Below are 16676 nucleotides of genomic sequence, written 5' to 3' on the forward strand. Positions count from 1 at the left end.
CATTGAATACCATACCTAGCTGTTGTAAGCAAACTTACCAAACTCCAATGTAAAACTCACCAAGCTCCTGTTTTCTTCCTTTCCACGCCTACTGAAAAGCATTTCCATGAATGATCATTACATCCACTAACAGTCTCTTGTGTCGGTTGGCTAAGATCAAAAAGCTGCTGAGTCGCCTTTCCACACAATGTTCTGGATAAGGGTTTTTCAGTGCTGTTAATACATCTTTTGCCTTGCTATAGTGATGGAGCCTCATGTCTCATGTGCAATTTACACTGGTAAAACCATTTGGTGGCTCAGCCATCCTGTGTCTTTCTCACCCTCTAGCACTGTTGAAGGCTAAGCCTCTTCGATCACTGAGTCTGTGAGTCTAAAAGTTGTGCTGTGTCCTAATTCTCTTGCTCCAAGTCTGAAGGTCATCCATGTCTTTAAGTTACTTAAGTATCTGTATCATTAGCAGACTCTTTGGGCCACTGTCACCAACCACAGGGTGAGGTTATTTACCTAATTTTTAAAGAGCTTGAGCGCTCTGGTCTCTGAAGCCAAGTTCTGTCCAAAATGGATTATCCATCAGACTGCTGAGCTGATGACCCCAGTATGAGACATCAGCAATATGGGATTTGACTTTGATCATATTTCCTGAGGACAAATATGAGTGAACTGCACACATATGTACAGCTTGTCATCCCATGGACTGCGTGGTGGGGTAACATCCCTGTGTGCATGTAACTGTTACCCTAATAGAACAGGAAGAAAGGAACCAGTGAAACTGGTTCCTGTGTAGACATAGTTGCAATAGAGATAGGACTCTTAAGTGTGATTTCAACAGGAAATTAAGTAATACCTCCTATCCTCTACACTAAAAAGCTCCTTTGACCCAAATATTTTCCAACTCAGCTTACAAATAACATTTTGGTGCCTCAAGTATGGATGCTAATATAAAACTAAAGCTTTGGAAACAGTAGCTCGTACACCCAGCAGGTGGTATCTTGTCATTCCACAAGTTTTCTGCAACTATTTAGAGAAGCACTACAACAGTCAACATTAATATTTCATCTTAGCCAAGTAACCAAAACAAGCAGTAAAAATACATTCAGAACACAGACATGGTTGTTTGCTGACACTTAAACTTTGCATCTGACTCCAAAACTGGCTCCCCTAGCCAGGTCTAGTTGTCTAAAAATCCAATCTATACCAGTTTCAAAATCACTTTAGCTAAGCCGCTTTAAACTGTTTAAAAACTTCTGCTATGTAGACAGGCCACAATTGCAGTATAACTCAGAATGAGATGAGGAAGATTGGGAAAAGTAAGCACAGAGCAGTTAAAAAGAAACACATTCTCTAAGGGAGAAGTATACATGTCTTACACTATTTTTAATTACTAGAGCATAAAATGTCAAAGCAACAAGCTATTTTTTTTCTGTTTCTGTATTCCTCTGAATAAAAAAAAAAATGAAGTTTTGGTTAAAAAGAAATCTTAACATGAGGCCTTAAGACCTTATATATTCTAACTTTAGCATGGAGAGTCTATTTTTACAACCACATTAGAAATTCTGTATATAGGCCTGACTGACCTTGTAAGTATAGTGGTGCTAGCAGCTAATCATGCAATATTGTAAGGCTCTGTATAACAGTAAAAGCTGATTTATTTTGATTATTGGTACAAGGACTCCTGCTCACTGCCTGTGTAGAGACTCTGCATATTTTATGCTTGGAAGTACAGTCCAGAACATATTCAAACTCTGAATATATAACCTGATTTTTCATTTCTTAAGGGTAAAGATATATTACAATAGGTAGTGTTTTATATAGAATACAGTACTTATTTTTATTGTTGCATAAATGCAAAATATTTTTTTCAGAATAGCAAAGCATTACATAATTTTTAATCTGCTGGAGAAAACACTATTTACAGGATGACCAGTTGTTTCAGCAAAGCTTTTGGGGTGGTATATACCAGTTGGCTCTGCCAGCTTCATTTTGTGCTAATGTTTATCTTGAGCATTGCTGTAAAAAAAAGCTATTTTTTCACGCATACCAGCCCTTTTTGGTAGAATATTTCGAGAGGCAAGGAGAAGCGTGTTTCACCACAGGGGCTGGGCTAGTATTAGCAAAAACAACGGATCTACACCATATTGTTGTCTTTGCTAGTTAAAATCCTTTAAAGATCATACCTGATGTAATAGAAACATAAGATTTTGACAAACACCAAAATGAAGCATTGCAATTTACAACTTCTAGCTTTGAGTGTGATATTTTTGTCATATACATTACAGGCATTGGGCTGTTGAAGTGAATGAATCTGGCTTTCATGTAGCTAAAAAAAAAATGTTGCTTTTTATAAAATCAAACCATTGTAATTTGGGGTTCTAAATTCCTGCTCACTTTTAATAACAGCATCACAGTATCCACTTCTATGAGAGTATTTACTACAAATGCCTGTGGTTTTCAATGTTACTAACATATTGTAACATCAGTAAAGTGACTTTCAATGACGAGGACTGTTGTGTGTATTTTGTTCTCATAAATCACTGTATTTAGCAATTCCTGTTTTATAGGTCGCTGTAAAAAAAGATGCTGCATGCATGGGAATAAAAAAGGCTAATGGATAATAATAGAATACAGATGCTATTTTTAATAGAATATAGATGTTATTTTTCAAATTCCAGGGCTGAAAATGATCCTGTGAGCTTCCCAGTCCTTGTCTTAAGGTCCTACTGTTCTCAAGGCAAATCTAAAATTACTGTTCCTTGGGTTTGCATGTCTGAGGGCAACCTAGAAAAATCACCTACATGCTAAACTATGCCCCATTGTTTACACAAAGGTCAAGAGCAACCACCCTACTTAGCATCCTGAGTAGGATATAAGCATCCTTCCCAGTATGTGTTTTGGGAAAGAGAAACCCTTAATTCTGAATTACTGATAACTGGTTCTTTAAAGCAGGTAACTTGCATAGTCAAATTGCCCACCGAATCTACTCTCCCAGAGAGCAGTTTTTCACATAGGTTTCAGGTGGCTTTTTTTTTAGCTAGATGACAGCAAATTCTGTAGTCACTGCTTAGTAACCATATTTATTATCTCAGTTTATGTCTAAACATGAAAGGGGATTTATTATATCCGTCCCTGTGAATACTATGTATTTTTGAAATGCTTATGGAGAACAAAAAGCAGTTCTTGGCTAAGCTCCTGCTTTCGAAACCATTTGTTTTCCAGTTTTCTCCATTTTGTATTTACCAGAAGATCCCTGAAGACCACCTTACTGGTTCACACGGTTGTTCTTGCAGCATTTCACTGCCCAGTAGCTGGCTGGTGCCAGAATAGTAGTTCAGCCTGGGAAAATAAACTGAGAAAGACTTAGTGTCTTTGTTATTGGTTCTCCTCTTTCATTGCTCCGGGCATCTGTTATGCCGCCCATTAAAAAAAGTAACACACACACACACCCCCCGCCCCCCCCCCCAAAAAAATCCCAAGTATGCAAAATAAACTGAACACATTTTTCAAGCCAAGCTTTTATTTGTAGGTGCAATTTTACTCCCATGTATCATCAATAATTCTCATAATTTAGCGCATAACTTTATACCTGTATAGGAGTGTGGAACTTCCAGGCGCTCTCAGAGCATTTAGTCAGTTACACTTATCTACAAGAATGTTATATTCATTATTGCCTGATGTTCTCTTTCATTAGTAGTTTCATGCCTGTGGTGGGTAGAGAATTAGAAGAGCAAAATAAAAAAAACAATTGCAGCGCAAGGTAAAACAGCTTAATAAGGAAAAAAAGTGGGTGGAAAAAAAGCCATGCAAAGGCAGCCACTCACCTCCCCCCACCAACAGACCAATGCCCAGACGCCCCAGGCAACAGCTACTTTGGCGAGACTTGGCCACCCCTACCCAAGGTTTACTGACGCACGTGGCACGGGATATCCTCTTGGGCCCTTCGCATCAGTTGTCCCCGCTGCGATTCTTCCCAGCCTCTTGCCCACCCTCAGCCGACTCGCTGGGGTCGCAGTGAGGAACGGCGACCTTGATGCTTGTACAAGCACTGCTCAGCAACTGCTAACGCAGTGGTGTGTTATCAGAGCTTTTACCGCCGCACCCTACAGGCTGCCATAAAGAAAATTAACTCCATCCCAGCCAAACCCAGTGCAAGACCAGAAACACAATTTGGCAAAAGTGTGAGAGAAATGTTGTGTGGGTAATGAGCACTTTGGTGGCGCTGTCTCATCCTTTCTGGGGTAAAATTAACAGTGTAAGGATGAATATTGTATTTATGCAAAACAGTCTAATCAAAACCCTACAGGAAGAACAGCCTTTGCTTCGTACTCAGTTTACTAACTTCTTCAGTTGTCAAAGTTTTGAACTACAGCGGAAATGATGCTGGCTACCTCAGTCAGACAAACTTTTACGACTTCGGTCACATTAGAAATGCTTTCTGTAGCATTCTACATCCATTTCCCAATTTTATGTGCAACAGGACAGAGTACAATTATCAGAATGTGGAAGTATAATCATGTCTATGCCTTAAAAATTCATTTTTGAGGGTAGCTAGTGAACTAGCTTCCACGGTGAGACCAGAAGCAATCTCCAAAGGATTCCAAATTTAAGTAGTATTAGTTGCTTCTGTGAGACCAGCCAGCTTTGAAGTTTAGCCTGTCATGTCCCAGTCTGAGGAGGACGGAGAGCAACCAATGTTCTAATGAGCCTCTCGGACTAAATTAAGGTGAAACAATACCAAACAGTTAATTAAACATTTTATTTCAACACAGAAGTAACTTGAACTTCAAAAGGCAACTCAAAAACATGGAAAAGCAGTGACAGTGGGGGTTCTTACTAAGAATATTTGTAAATGAAAAGAAAGCTGGGGAGGGGGAGAGAGAGGGGAAGAGAGGGAAATAAGAAAGGGAGATATCACCACCCTTGGATGCAGCGCTGATGATGACAAACATGAGGATTGTTGGTGGGCCTGCACCAGTGTCTCGGTTGTAGTGTCTTTTATAGTCTAAGCCCTGAGGCATACCTTCAGGTGTGCCTCCTGTGAGCTTATAGGGTGCTCGTTCCAGAAATTTCACGATCTTCTGTGCAGGTGCCATTGTGAGGGGTGGTTGCGAGGGGTCTTTCGGGCAGCCATAAGCCCCTTCCTCAAATAAGCTTTGTATGACCTCAGCGAGTTGCTAGGTGAGGCTCAGCAGAACCCGGGACCGCGCACCCTCCACATGCCCCCCACGCCCTGTGCCCAGCAATTTCCCACCTGCAGTTCGCTACATCCTACTTCACACCAATGTTTGAGATATTAACTCTTTCAGTCCCTTACATAGCCCAGAAACTAGAGATCTAGATTTTACAGTATTCTTCGCGAGCTGGGCTACAAAATAGTATCTTCAAGCAAGATTTCTGCTCGAGGAATATTTCTGTTGTTTGTCCAGTGACATGCACACACATGCATCTATATATACGCACATGCATGTATAGTTTTGCTTTCATTCCTTAGTGCAAAGGCTTCTCCCCAGAAGTGCTGTAAACCACTAATAAAATACATACACTCCTTTTAGCATTCTTCTGGCATTCTCTGCATTTGCAAGGCTAGCAAAAGAACATCTATCACTCCTCTGTGGTAGGTAAAAGTGACCAAAATTAATGGAAGTTTCATTAAATTATTTCACTGGAAGAAAGTTTGAACTGTCTCCATACAGTTATGCTGCTCCCTCTTCCCATACAATGTCAATCTTCCCCTCAAAAAACCCCCCCAAAACCCCCAAAGATTCCCACCAACCAACTCCCCTTTTTTTCCCCTGAAAAATCTCAGGCAAAAAAAGTCTTGCCTTTCTGTATGTGCTTTCATGTAAATTCTACAGTGTTGGTAATTACTGCCATGATCTGAAGCAGTAATCTGGCAAGAATTTTTCAAAGTGGGGTTTGGCCCTTGTACGTTAGTTCGCAAATCGAGGCGGGAAAGGCTACTTGATGTAACTGAAGTCTGGCAGCTTAGAAGTTCATTGCCAAAGGGAAAGTTTATGTATAAACTGACACAGCGTAGTTTTTGTATGTTTAAAAGTGTTTTATATAGTGACACAAACACAGCAAGAATTACTGGAACAAAAGCCCCTATACAAGAGCACGCTGCTAGAAGAGCGCTCTGTTATATTTTATCACATCCCTGAAGTTCTAACCGGTATTCTTACACTCAGCGCATGGCGTCACAGACTTCATCTTGAAACAAGCAACTTAAACTTACTGGTGTTCCATCAGAGCAGCCTAAAATGAGCATTCCAAAAGCTCTTTCAGGTTGTACATGTGTCTTATGCTGTCCAAGGCAAAAGAATATGTACTATCTTACATCATACACATGGTACTATTTAAGAGAGAAAAAGGTAAGTTGCACCCCAGGAACTGGTTTGGGTGAATCAAGGAAAAAGGTAAAAACACTACAGAAAAACTGACTCCCTGCATAATTTGAGCTATACATAGTGAATTGCAAGTTTATGAAAATAAAAACCATCTTTAATAGTCACACGTTCCAAGTTAAAGACAACAGTACATGAGTGTTTATAGTCATTGTCAAACCTAAAAAAATGCAAGTGTGTAAAGCAATACCTTCATAAAATATGCAATTTCCAAAATTGAGATATACAATCATTGGAAGATTTGGCAAAGCAAAATACAAACTGGAATGTTAGTTGTGATCATCCATGGCTTGCTTCCTTTTGATTTAGATGCTCATAACACACTGTATGAACTGAAAAAAGAATAACCACTCATTAGATGTATGGTAGAGGATGAGTTTTCACTTTTTTCCTAAAGTACTCATTGTCACTACCCTTTCCTGTAAAAAAATTCAGTCCATGAACAACAAAGCTTTGAAACTAAACATGGAAATTAGTTCCTAGTTAATTAAAACAAGGCATCTCCTGAATAATACCAACAAACCCCCCAGGAATACTTGAATCTCATGTTCTCCTTTTCCTGCACAGACATGGTGAGGAAGCCAAGACCTACGAGCCTGACTGACTGAGCGCGATTTGTGTCTGTCCCCACCACACCTCCCCAACCCTTCCTGGGAAAAATGCCTACCAAGTTGTAAAACAAAATTAGAAAAAAAAGTCACAGGAAGTGACATTAGCAAGCAACGTAGCCCCTTAGATCTTCTTGAACCATGCTGGTATGAATTCCAGACAAAAATGCACAATGTTTTTATAGAACTCTATAAAATACGTGAAAATTTTCTGAGGCAATACTCAACAAAACCCAGAACCTTTGTGCTCTCAGGTGGCACCATAAGCATAGGGAAGACAGGCACAAACTCAAATCATTACTGTTTGTCTTCAGTTTTAAGTTTTCTTTAGTTTTACCCTGTAACTTTAACTGATTCCTTAAAAGTTCACTTACATCATCATACTGGAAGTTCACAAAACCCTGCTGAGATGTATCCCTTCTTCTAAAACATTCTGCAAAAACGAAAGAAAACAGAAACCAGGTAAGAAGAATTACAGTTAATCAATTTTTTAAAAAAATGCATTGTACTTTCATTAAATTTCCCAAGTCACATGAATAAGAACTCATGAAGAAACCTGCAATTCATTCCAAGACTTAACTTCCCCTTCTTCACTTTCATATTTATCATATACAACACTTTATGTTCTGTTTATAAATAGAGTTTCCCAATTTTATTAACATAACTCTTCTAGTCTCTGGAATAAACCCCACATTAGTTTTAAGTCCATTTTTCAATGGGGATTTATAAAAATCATAATCTATAATTGTTCCAGCTCTGCCTGTACATTCTATTGAAAGAAACCTATTCTGTGTTAAATAAAAGTTAAAGTTGAACTTGAGATAACTGAGTAATCAGATTTTGTTAAATAAAAATACATTATGGGGATGATAGTAACAAGGCTATAAGCCGGCATACCAGTGAGAGCTCTGAGTTTCACACAGCAGGCAATGTAATCATCAAATGTAATCTTTCCACGAGTGCTGTATCGCCTTGTGATTGCAGTCACTGCCTGTGGGCTCAGTCTAAATCCTATTTGAAAATAAAAAGTCTATATTGAAAAGACAGGTAAGTGAACAGAATCCAACACGTTTTTAATTGGAAGATCACGTGTCAGTTACTGCATGATCAAAACTGGTACTGGGAAATGCTGTAAGTGTCAGAAGCAAGAACATTTCCCAACTCACCCATATTCATCAAGGCTTTCTCCAGTTCTTGACGATCCACTGTTCCACTGCTATCGTTGTCAAAACTTACAAAGTGTTGCTTCCAGCCATTGACCACCGCCCAGAGTTCTTTAAACTCATTAAACCCCAGTGTGCCAGACATATCCCTCTGATTCCAAAGCTAAGAAAAACGTTTCTTAACTTAAAACATAAAAATAGAGCCCTTTCTTCAATGGAAATTTGTATTTTTATAATCTGTAGTTAAAAACTCTTTCTTGAAGGTCAATCTTAATATTTTACTACTATTAATTTTTCTGGTAGGAAACTAACTACAGCATCCCACAGCACAGAGGTAACACTACCAACCAAAACCAAAGGTCAGAGAACTTCTTCTCAGTGAAACCAGATAAAGCTATTTGCTCTTTGTAATTTAACTTAGTTCACACACTTCTCTTACCTGCCACAGTGTAACTGTTACCAAGGAAATACATATTCTCCTGGGGGCCATCACAAGTCAAATGCAGCACGTGATTGGGAAAAGCCAACATGGCTTCACTGAAGGCAGATCGTGCTTGACAAACCCGGTGGCGTTCTATGACAAAGTGACTTGCCTGGTTGACATGGGGCAGGCGGTGGACATTGTCTACCTGGACTTCTCCAAGGCCTTTGATATGGTCCCCCACAGCCTCCTCCTGGAGAAATTGATGTGTTATGGCCTAGACAAGTGGTCTGTGCAGTGGGTGGGGAACTGGCTGACAGGCCGCACCCAAAGGGTGGTGGTAAATAGCTCTTCCTCGAACTGGCATCCTGTCACAAGTGGAGTCCCCCAGGGATCGATACTGGGCCCAATGTTATTCAACATCTTTATAAGTGATCTGGCTAATGCCATCAAGTGTCGCCTGATGAAGTTTGCTGATGACACCAAGTTGAGTGGGGAAGCAGACACTCCAGAAGGGAGAGCTGCTCTGCAGGGAGACCTGGATACGCTGGAAGAGTGGGCCAGCAAGAACCTTATGAAGTTCAACAAGGACAAGGGTAAGGTCAAGCACCTGGGAAAACATAATCCGGGAGCGCAGCACAGGCTGGGATCCACCTGGCTGGAGAGCAGCTCTGTGGAAAGGGACACGGCGATCCTGGTGGACAGAAAGCTCAACATGAGCGAACAGTGTGCTGCTGCGGCCAAGAAGGCCAACAGGATGCTGGGTTGCATCAAAAAGGGCATCACCAGCAGAGAGAAAGAAGTCATTATCCCACTCTACTCAGTGCTTGTCAGGCCACACCTGGAGTACTGTGTACAGTTCTGGTCCCCTCTATACAAAAAGGATGTGGACAGGCTGGAAGGGGTCCAGAGAAGGGCCACCAAGATGATCAAAGGACAGGGAAGCCTGCCATATGAGGGTAGGCTGGGAGAATTGGGTTTGTTCAGCCTTGAGAAAAGGAGGCTCGGAGGGGATCTCATCACCATGTACCAGTACTTAAGGGGTAGCTACAAAGAAGATGGAGACTCCCTTTTTACAAGGAGTCACATGGAGAGGACAAGGGGGAATGGACACAAGTTGCTCTTGGGGAGATTCTGATTGGACACCAGAGGGAAATTTTTCACAGTGAGGACAGTCACCATTGGAATAATCTCCCCAGGGAAGTGGTTGACTCTGCCACGTTGGACACCTTCAAGAGTCGTCTGGACAGGGTGCTGGGCCATCTTGTTTAGACTCTGCTCTTCCTAGAAAGGTTGGACTAGATGATCCCTGAGGTCCCTTCCAACCTGGGACTCTGTGATTCTTTGAAGTTAGCATAATATCAGTTCTCTCGCATTCTAAGAGGTTTGTTCAAGGTGAGATAACAGCCCTTCCAGTTCCATTTCTGCTTTTTTCTTTTTAAACATCAAAACATTTGAAGATGACAATTTAAGTTTTGACTAAGATCTTACTGCTGCATGCCATATACCATCTCGTTAGATACTCAAACCTGATTCATTCAAGGAACAGGATTTAGGGGGACTTAGATTGTATTCAGGCTGTGTAGCACAAATGCTTAATTCATTAGGAAGGACATCTACAATGTTGTCCAATTTCAAATGCACAAGCGACTTGCACAAAATTATTCTGGGCTGCCAGACCCAACTCTTCATACATTCAATGGAGAAACAGTCCCCTGGGCTTAGAGGGACACCACTTGTTGTAAGAAGGTCAGTCACTGAGAGCCTCGTTTATTAGAATTATTACCTTATCCAGTAAAATGAGTAAGAACAGAATTTTATAGTTCCCCAATTACAATGATCATAATACTTATCAAGTAAGAGCTGAATGGGAATTACAAAGCATTTCCCAAATTTTGGGGACCCTCTCATCTTTACTTACGTAATGCAAAAATGTTTACATTTCATAGTAAAGGATACGTCCAGCATTGAGATCATGAGTCTGCAAGTCTCTAAGTTGAAAGCTGTTTCAATTAGAAAAAGGAAAAATTATATTAAAAGAACAACTGTCAGTTTTGTCTGTCTAAACGTAACATTTAAAATTGCTTTTTATTATATACTGAAAATATATTATAATGTATAAAGTATTCTATAATTGCTTCCACTGTATACAGCCATACTATATTTTGATCCAAATAAGAACTTTTAATCATTACTTGTTAGAAAAACTGACAGCAGACAATCTGGAGGCAATTCAAGTTATATTTAAAATTAATTTGCTCTTATCTCAATCCATGAAGGTTTTGGGTTTCAGTCAAAGTGGTCATTTCTGTTTCACCATAGACACCACTTGAGGAAGCCGGTTTTACTCACTGAAGCTCAATTTTGTCAATTGAACACTAGGTATCTCGACAAAGGAGTCCTGCCACAGAATTTTTTGGTCAATATCAAAGATCAATTTCAAAACAAAGCAAAACATATTTTTAAGAATTGGCTGTCCATTACACAACAAAACACAACACTTCAACCCCACAGCTCAGCAGCCGGGCACTAAGGAGGCTGAGAAGGGAAGTCTTCTATGCACAGAACTGAACAGAGAATTTACGTTTCAAAGTAGTCCATATGGGAAGAAAGCCCTTCCACCATGCAAATATGAAAAAAAAAAATCTAAAGAAAGCACAACTACAAGCATTTTCTAGTAGATGGCATAAGAATCAGTATGCTTTAGGGTTGGGTTTTTTTTTTTGTTTATTTAAATTATTAACTTACGTTTATATGCTCCTGCAATCCCTGACTGGGTGAGACATCTCTGTAGCTCATCAGCATCTATTTGTCCATCCTTTCAATAACAGAAGATGTATCAGCTATTGTTTTAATTCCCTCTCCCAGGCTGATTTCTCCCAGTACCCACTCCCTTTTCAGTGGCATTAAATTAGTTACATCTTCAAAAAACAACTGATTAGCTGTCTGCTATATGACAGAAACTGCCTTTTATAACCCATATCTGTAATGATGCTTCTTTAGGTGATATTTTTGCAGTATGCATTAGCTTTCCTATCTAGTGACCTACTAAAAAATGAACAGGATTGGCAGGTTTGCTCTAAACTTAATTTTAAAAATACAAAAACAAAACACCAAACCCACATCAAATATTGGTAGCGTATACTTGAGTGCCAGCTGCATAGAAACCAAGGTGCAAAATTTTGAACAGAAAGACACCTTTCCTTAAAGTACTAATTTTAACTTAGTGGCTGTTGTAGTCACTTTAGATTATACGTTTATGATCTCACTGCTGCAGCAGGAAACCTAGAACCCAGATCATACATACCCTCTTCTCAAGACAGCCTTAAGACTTACAAATTTTAAAAAAAACCTGCTTTTGGGGAATAATAAGTTGTTAGCAGAACAAAAAAAAGTAGAAAGCAAAGAGCTTTGAAAGGAAAACAAAAGGAACCCAGAAAAGATACCTATCTGCATGGTTTGGAAAATTACTCACTTCCAATGCATCCTGCTCAGGGCCAAACAGAAAAAACAACTGCCAATTCATGAAAAGCAATGAGCTGTCAAAAGTGAAACTGCAATTCTAGGTCACATTCCTCACACACCCAACAAGAAGGTCGGTTCACAGAGAGTTTGAGTATAATTTAACCTCACTCAAGGACAGAACATTATATATCTGTAGATATAAAAAAAGATGTGACTTTTGTGAAGCATTAAATAGGGAAAAGAGAGTTGCTTTGTATTTGGAACAAATTTATTTGCCTCAGCATTTTCCTAATGTTTTTAAATCCAGTAAGCTTTTTTTATTTTTTTTTAAGACCAGATATATGCTACTAAATGGCATGGTGGGAGTGGCACAGCCAGGTAACTTTCAGAAATGAAGTATCATTATTTATAGGACAAATAGTAGTTAATATGTTAAATGATATTTGATAAGGCCTGAAAAAAAGAGCAGCAACATTTTGATTCTATGTAAAATTAATGGCAGCTAAAGCCACGATCGCTTCCCATCCACCCCATCAGTCTAACTACACGGATATATTTAAAACTTTACATTCACAGGAAGATTAAAAGAAAAAAAACAAAGAAGATATTTGAAATAGCCATGCATATTAAGCAGCAAATCTCTTCAAAGCTATTTTGCCTTCTGAAACAAAGACAGGATCTGCATAACTTCAAAATAGACAGGAAGACAGAAAAGCATGATTTGTGATCAGAATTAACATTACCAAAAAGATGCTTGGCTTTTTTTTTTTTTTAAGTAGAGCTTAACCAGAAAAACTAGACAAGGCATAGGGGCTTTGCGAACAGACTAAATACAGAAAATTATTACTTCCTACAAAGACAGACTCAAGGAATTTAATAAAGATTTGAAACAATAGTTTTGACTTTCTTCTGTACACAAAGAAAACTAATTCCTCAAATCTAAGACAATATCTATGTTGCAAACTACGTCAAAGAAAGCTCAGAGATAACTTTATATATTATATAGGCATAAAATTACAGAAAGAAGTAAACCATAGCCAAAAACTTTACTAATTCTACAATAAGTACTTATGGAAAACAGAGATACGGCTTTTTACAGGCTCGCACGGATGGCTGTAAAAGCAACTGATAAATTATCTGTTCCATTTCACTGTCTCCTTACAGGGTTTTTGCTTCTGCACAGCCACTGGTCTCTGAAACTGGCTCTTCCACTTTCCAAGTTTTCAAACGCTACCTGGTTTATTTCAATAAGGAATTAATTCTACAAATAAAAAGCACTACCTTAAGTACCCTTGAGCGCTATCTTGATCATACCCATTAGCTCACAGGTTCCCCAGCTTTCAGTAACCATGCCTTACATGGGAAGCCTGGGGACGGTCTATGCTTTGCTGAGGTCCAGCTCCTGCCACCCGCTCCCCACAGAGCTGCATCCTGTTTGCTGTTACCTCCCTTTCTCTTTACACTAGGAGCTTACTCATTTTTCCAGCGTGAGTTACTGGCTCCACTGCTGACTCCTGGCATACATTCAGGTGGCACCTGGATGCAGAGGCATCTCAGCTGGCAGGCAAATTGTCAGCACGTTCAGCAGAATTTAGCATGGGCTCCACCTCACCAGAGGGGCCTGCCTTACTACACATAGGTCATTCCAGTATTCTCCTTTACTACCAAAATACATGGTCTACGTATTTTCATAAGGACTGTTAAAGTAGTAATATATAGACTGTAAGATGAATTATTAATTCAAAAGAATAATGTAGAGAACAAAAAGAACCCAAATTAGTCTTAAACTGGGAATTTAAACACCAGCTAATGTTGAAATCCAGCCTTCATGTTGTGGTTATGTCTACCTGCGGACAACAGGTCCGGGAGCAGAGTTTTAGATTTGCACACACCCTGGAAGCATGCAATAAATAGCTATACCTATGGCCAAGACAGACAGAACTTCAGCTCAATAAATCTAACTTATTTGCTCCTAAACTTTGTAATATAGTTCAAGAACTACTGATTTCTAGTAACATTCATAATCATACAAAACAATATATGCCACAAATTTACAGGAAAGAATTAAAAATGCAGTGCAGAGTGACAGGGATGAAAAAAGAAGGGCCTATATGAAAACAGTGAATGCCTTTTCCTCTAAAAGAATAACCACTCTATCCTACCAGCAAACCCAGATATTGGCACAACTCAAGATTGCTTTTCCATTTGTGAGTCTTAAGTCTATTAAGATCCTATAACAATCTCTTTCTTATTAGCATTTCCTGCTCTTAGCCAGGCCATCTCCACAGCCCAGGCTTCCCACTGTTTCTGGCTTCTTTCTCCTGAAACTGACAGTATTCCCTGACCCAGAGCTGAACCACAATTTAATTACAGTATTTCATGACTATACAGTCCCTGTATATACTTATACAGGAAATATAGTGCGTACATGTGTATACGTGTATATACACGTATGCATTTACACACACATACACACTATATAGAAACTAACAGTATTATTCATACTGTATAGTTACTGTGTATATATAGCTATAAGATATAGCTATAAGGTATAGCTATACAGCTATAAGGTATAGCTATACAGCTATAAGGTATAGCTATACAGCTATACATAGAAGATAGGTTACGTAAAGCCATTTGGGGTTTTTTTCCCTCACTGCAAATATAAGGCATTTGTCTTTCCAAACGCTAATGTAGAAATTACTCCCCAGGAAAAAAAAATCCAAGAAATGAATAACTTTTTGTAAGTTTACCTGCCCTGCTACTGCAACAAAATAACCATACAAAGGATCCTGGGCTTGTCCAGGGAATGCTGGTCCTCCTGGAGCTCCTCCATACTTTAAAAATCAAGAAGAAAAATAATTCTAAATCAATGAATGAGTTAATTGTTAAGAAACTGCAGTGTTTGTACTTAAGAATCAACTTGTGTTTTTATATACGCACCATGCAAAAAAGTCAAACCAATCAAAAAAGAAATTCCTTAACAAAAAAAAAAAAACACCAAAAGAAACCAGACACAATCTTGATATCGTTATACCCATTTATTATAATTTAAGCAAATCAGTGTAAAACCTTGCACAGCAATCCACTGATCTAGATACAGTATGGTGTATCTCATCAAGGTTGAATTTTAGCCTTCTACTAGCAGAAAATGGGGTACTGAAGGTAAGAGCACGAAGGCACTGCAGATTTTTCTTTTCCCTTCAAAAAAATTGAGCAAGACGGATCTCTAAGGAAAATACTTGGAAGAACATGCACTAAGCACAGAAATTTTTAAATAAAATTGATTCTTAACTGAAAATCATGGGAGGAAGTAAGTTAATCCTGTTTGACTGCATTGAACCAATAATCTGTGTAACAGAGTCTAGAGCCATCTTCTGCTGAGACAAAAATATGAGGGTTTTGGAGACGGACAGTTTGATCAGGTGTACTTTGCTCTTCGAAGCCGCTTAGCTACTTATCGGCCCCATGAAGCGAAGACAGCCCTACGCAAGGCACCAGAGGCAAGGCCTCCCGCGGGGGGTGGCGTCGGGAGCCCACTCGGGGCGCGACAGTCGCAGCAGCGACGTTCCTTCCCCGGCAGCACCTGCCGGGCGTGTGCCTCCTCCCGCCACCCGAGCCCCGGGGAGCCGCCCCCGGCCGGCTCCCGTGGCACCTCCCGCGGGGGAGCGGCAGCCGGGCCGGGGCCCGCCTGAGGCGGCTCTCGTCGCTTCCCCCCGCCGGCCGGAAAGCCGCCGCCCTCCCCGCCCCGGAGAGGCCGCGAACCCACCGCTACCCGCGCCGCGGGGCGGGAGTCACACTCCCCTCTCCCCCCCAGCTCTGCAGGATGCCTCGCAGCCGCGCCGGGCCGGCGGGGAGCCGAGGCCGGCGCAGGACCGAGGCCGGCGCCCCTCACAGCGAGCGGGACAGCCCGGAGGGCGCTTCAGGGCCCCAGCAGTGCGCGGGTACGGGGCAAAGGCAGGGAAGGGGCTATCCCGCTCCAGGCGGCCGCGCCCGTCCCCCGCCTCAGCCCAGGCTCAGCCTCAGCCCACGCTCAGGGCGGCCGCCCCCCACCAGCCCCCGCCGCCAGTCCCCGCTCACCCCGCCCGGATAGAAACCGCCACCAGGTACCGGCTGGCCGGGAAACGCCATCTTCGGCTGCCACCTGCCCCGCCCGGTCGAGCCTCGTCCGGGCGCAACCACCCAGCTGGGAAGGGGAGAATCGGGACGGGCCGTGGGCTCCGGAAAGGGCCGGGGCTGGAAGCTCTGTCACCCGTGCGGGGCAAGCGACTGTCTCCACTCACCGGGACAGCCGCCCAGCGCAAGGCGCTGCCGTACGGAGCTGAGGGACCACCTACTCCAACCCACACCCACCCCCCTACCCCCGTCGCGGTGGTACAGGCCGACGGCCCGGAGGCGGCTTTTCCTCCCCACAGTGACTGGGCGGCGCGGCGCTGCCCCGGGGCCCGCCCGCAGCGGCGGGGAGCGGCGGGCCGGGCTGGCCCCGCCGACCCCGCCCCGCCCCTTTCCTTGCGTTTTGCGCCGCTGCCGGCGTTGTTCGGGCGGTGCGGCCCCGTCAGGGCGGGAGGTGAGCGACGGGTTCCGCGGTTGCTGGAGGCTGTGGCGCCCGCGGTAACTCTCG

At 41.7% G+C, this 16676-nt stretch overlaps 1 protein-coding gene across 3 annotated transcripts; it reads right to left on the reverse strand.

Annotated features, from left to right (window-relative positions):
- Positions 1 to 6031: 6031 nt before the first annotated feature.
- On the reverse strand, positions 6032 to 16489 carry SRI (sorcin). 3 transcript variants are annotated; one of them, XM_075082782.1, is made up of 8 exons: positions 16339 to 16489; positions 14809 to 14892; positions 11339 to 11408; positions 10550 to 10593; positions 8173 to 8320; positions 7904 to 8017; positions 7381 to 7439; positions 6032 to 6730 (listed from the first exon to the last, which is right to left on the reverse strand). In XM_075082782.1, exons 4-8 carry the CDS (start codon positions 10565 to 10567, stop codon positions 6704 to 6706), a joined length of 366 nt encoding a protein of 121 aa, XP_074938883.1. In that variant the 5' UTR covers positions 10568 to 10593; positions 11339 to 11408; positions 14809 to 14892; positions 16339 to 16489; the 3' UTR covers positions 6032 to 6703. The 3 variants fall into 3 exon arrangements, with proteins under 3 accessions (XP_074938883.1, XP_074938882.1, XP_074938881.1); XM_075082781.1 differs by having other exon boundaries at positions 16166 to 16471; XM_075082780.1 differs by having other exon boundaries at positions 16136 to 16466.
- Between the last annotated feature and the right edge of the window lie 187 nt (positions 16490 to 16676).

Source organism: Phalacrocorax aristotelis, chromosome 2 (assembly GCF_949628215.1).
Source record: "Phalacrocorax aristotelis chromosome 2, bGulAri2.1, whole genome shotgun sequence".
Lineage (NCBI taxonomy): Eukaryota > Metazoa > Chordata > Aves > Suliformes > Phalacrocoracidae > Phalacrocorax > Phalacrocorax aristotelis.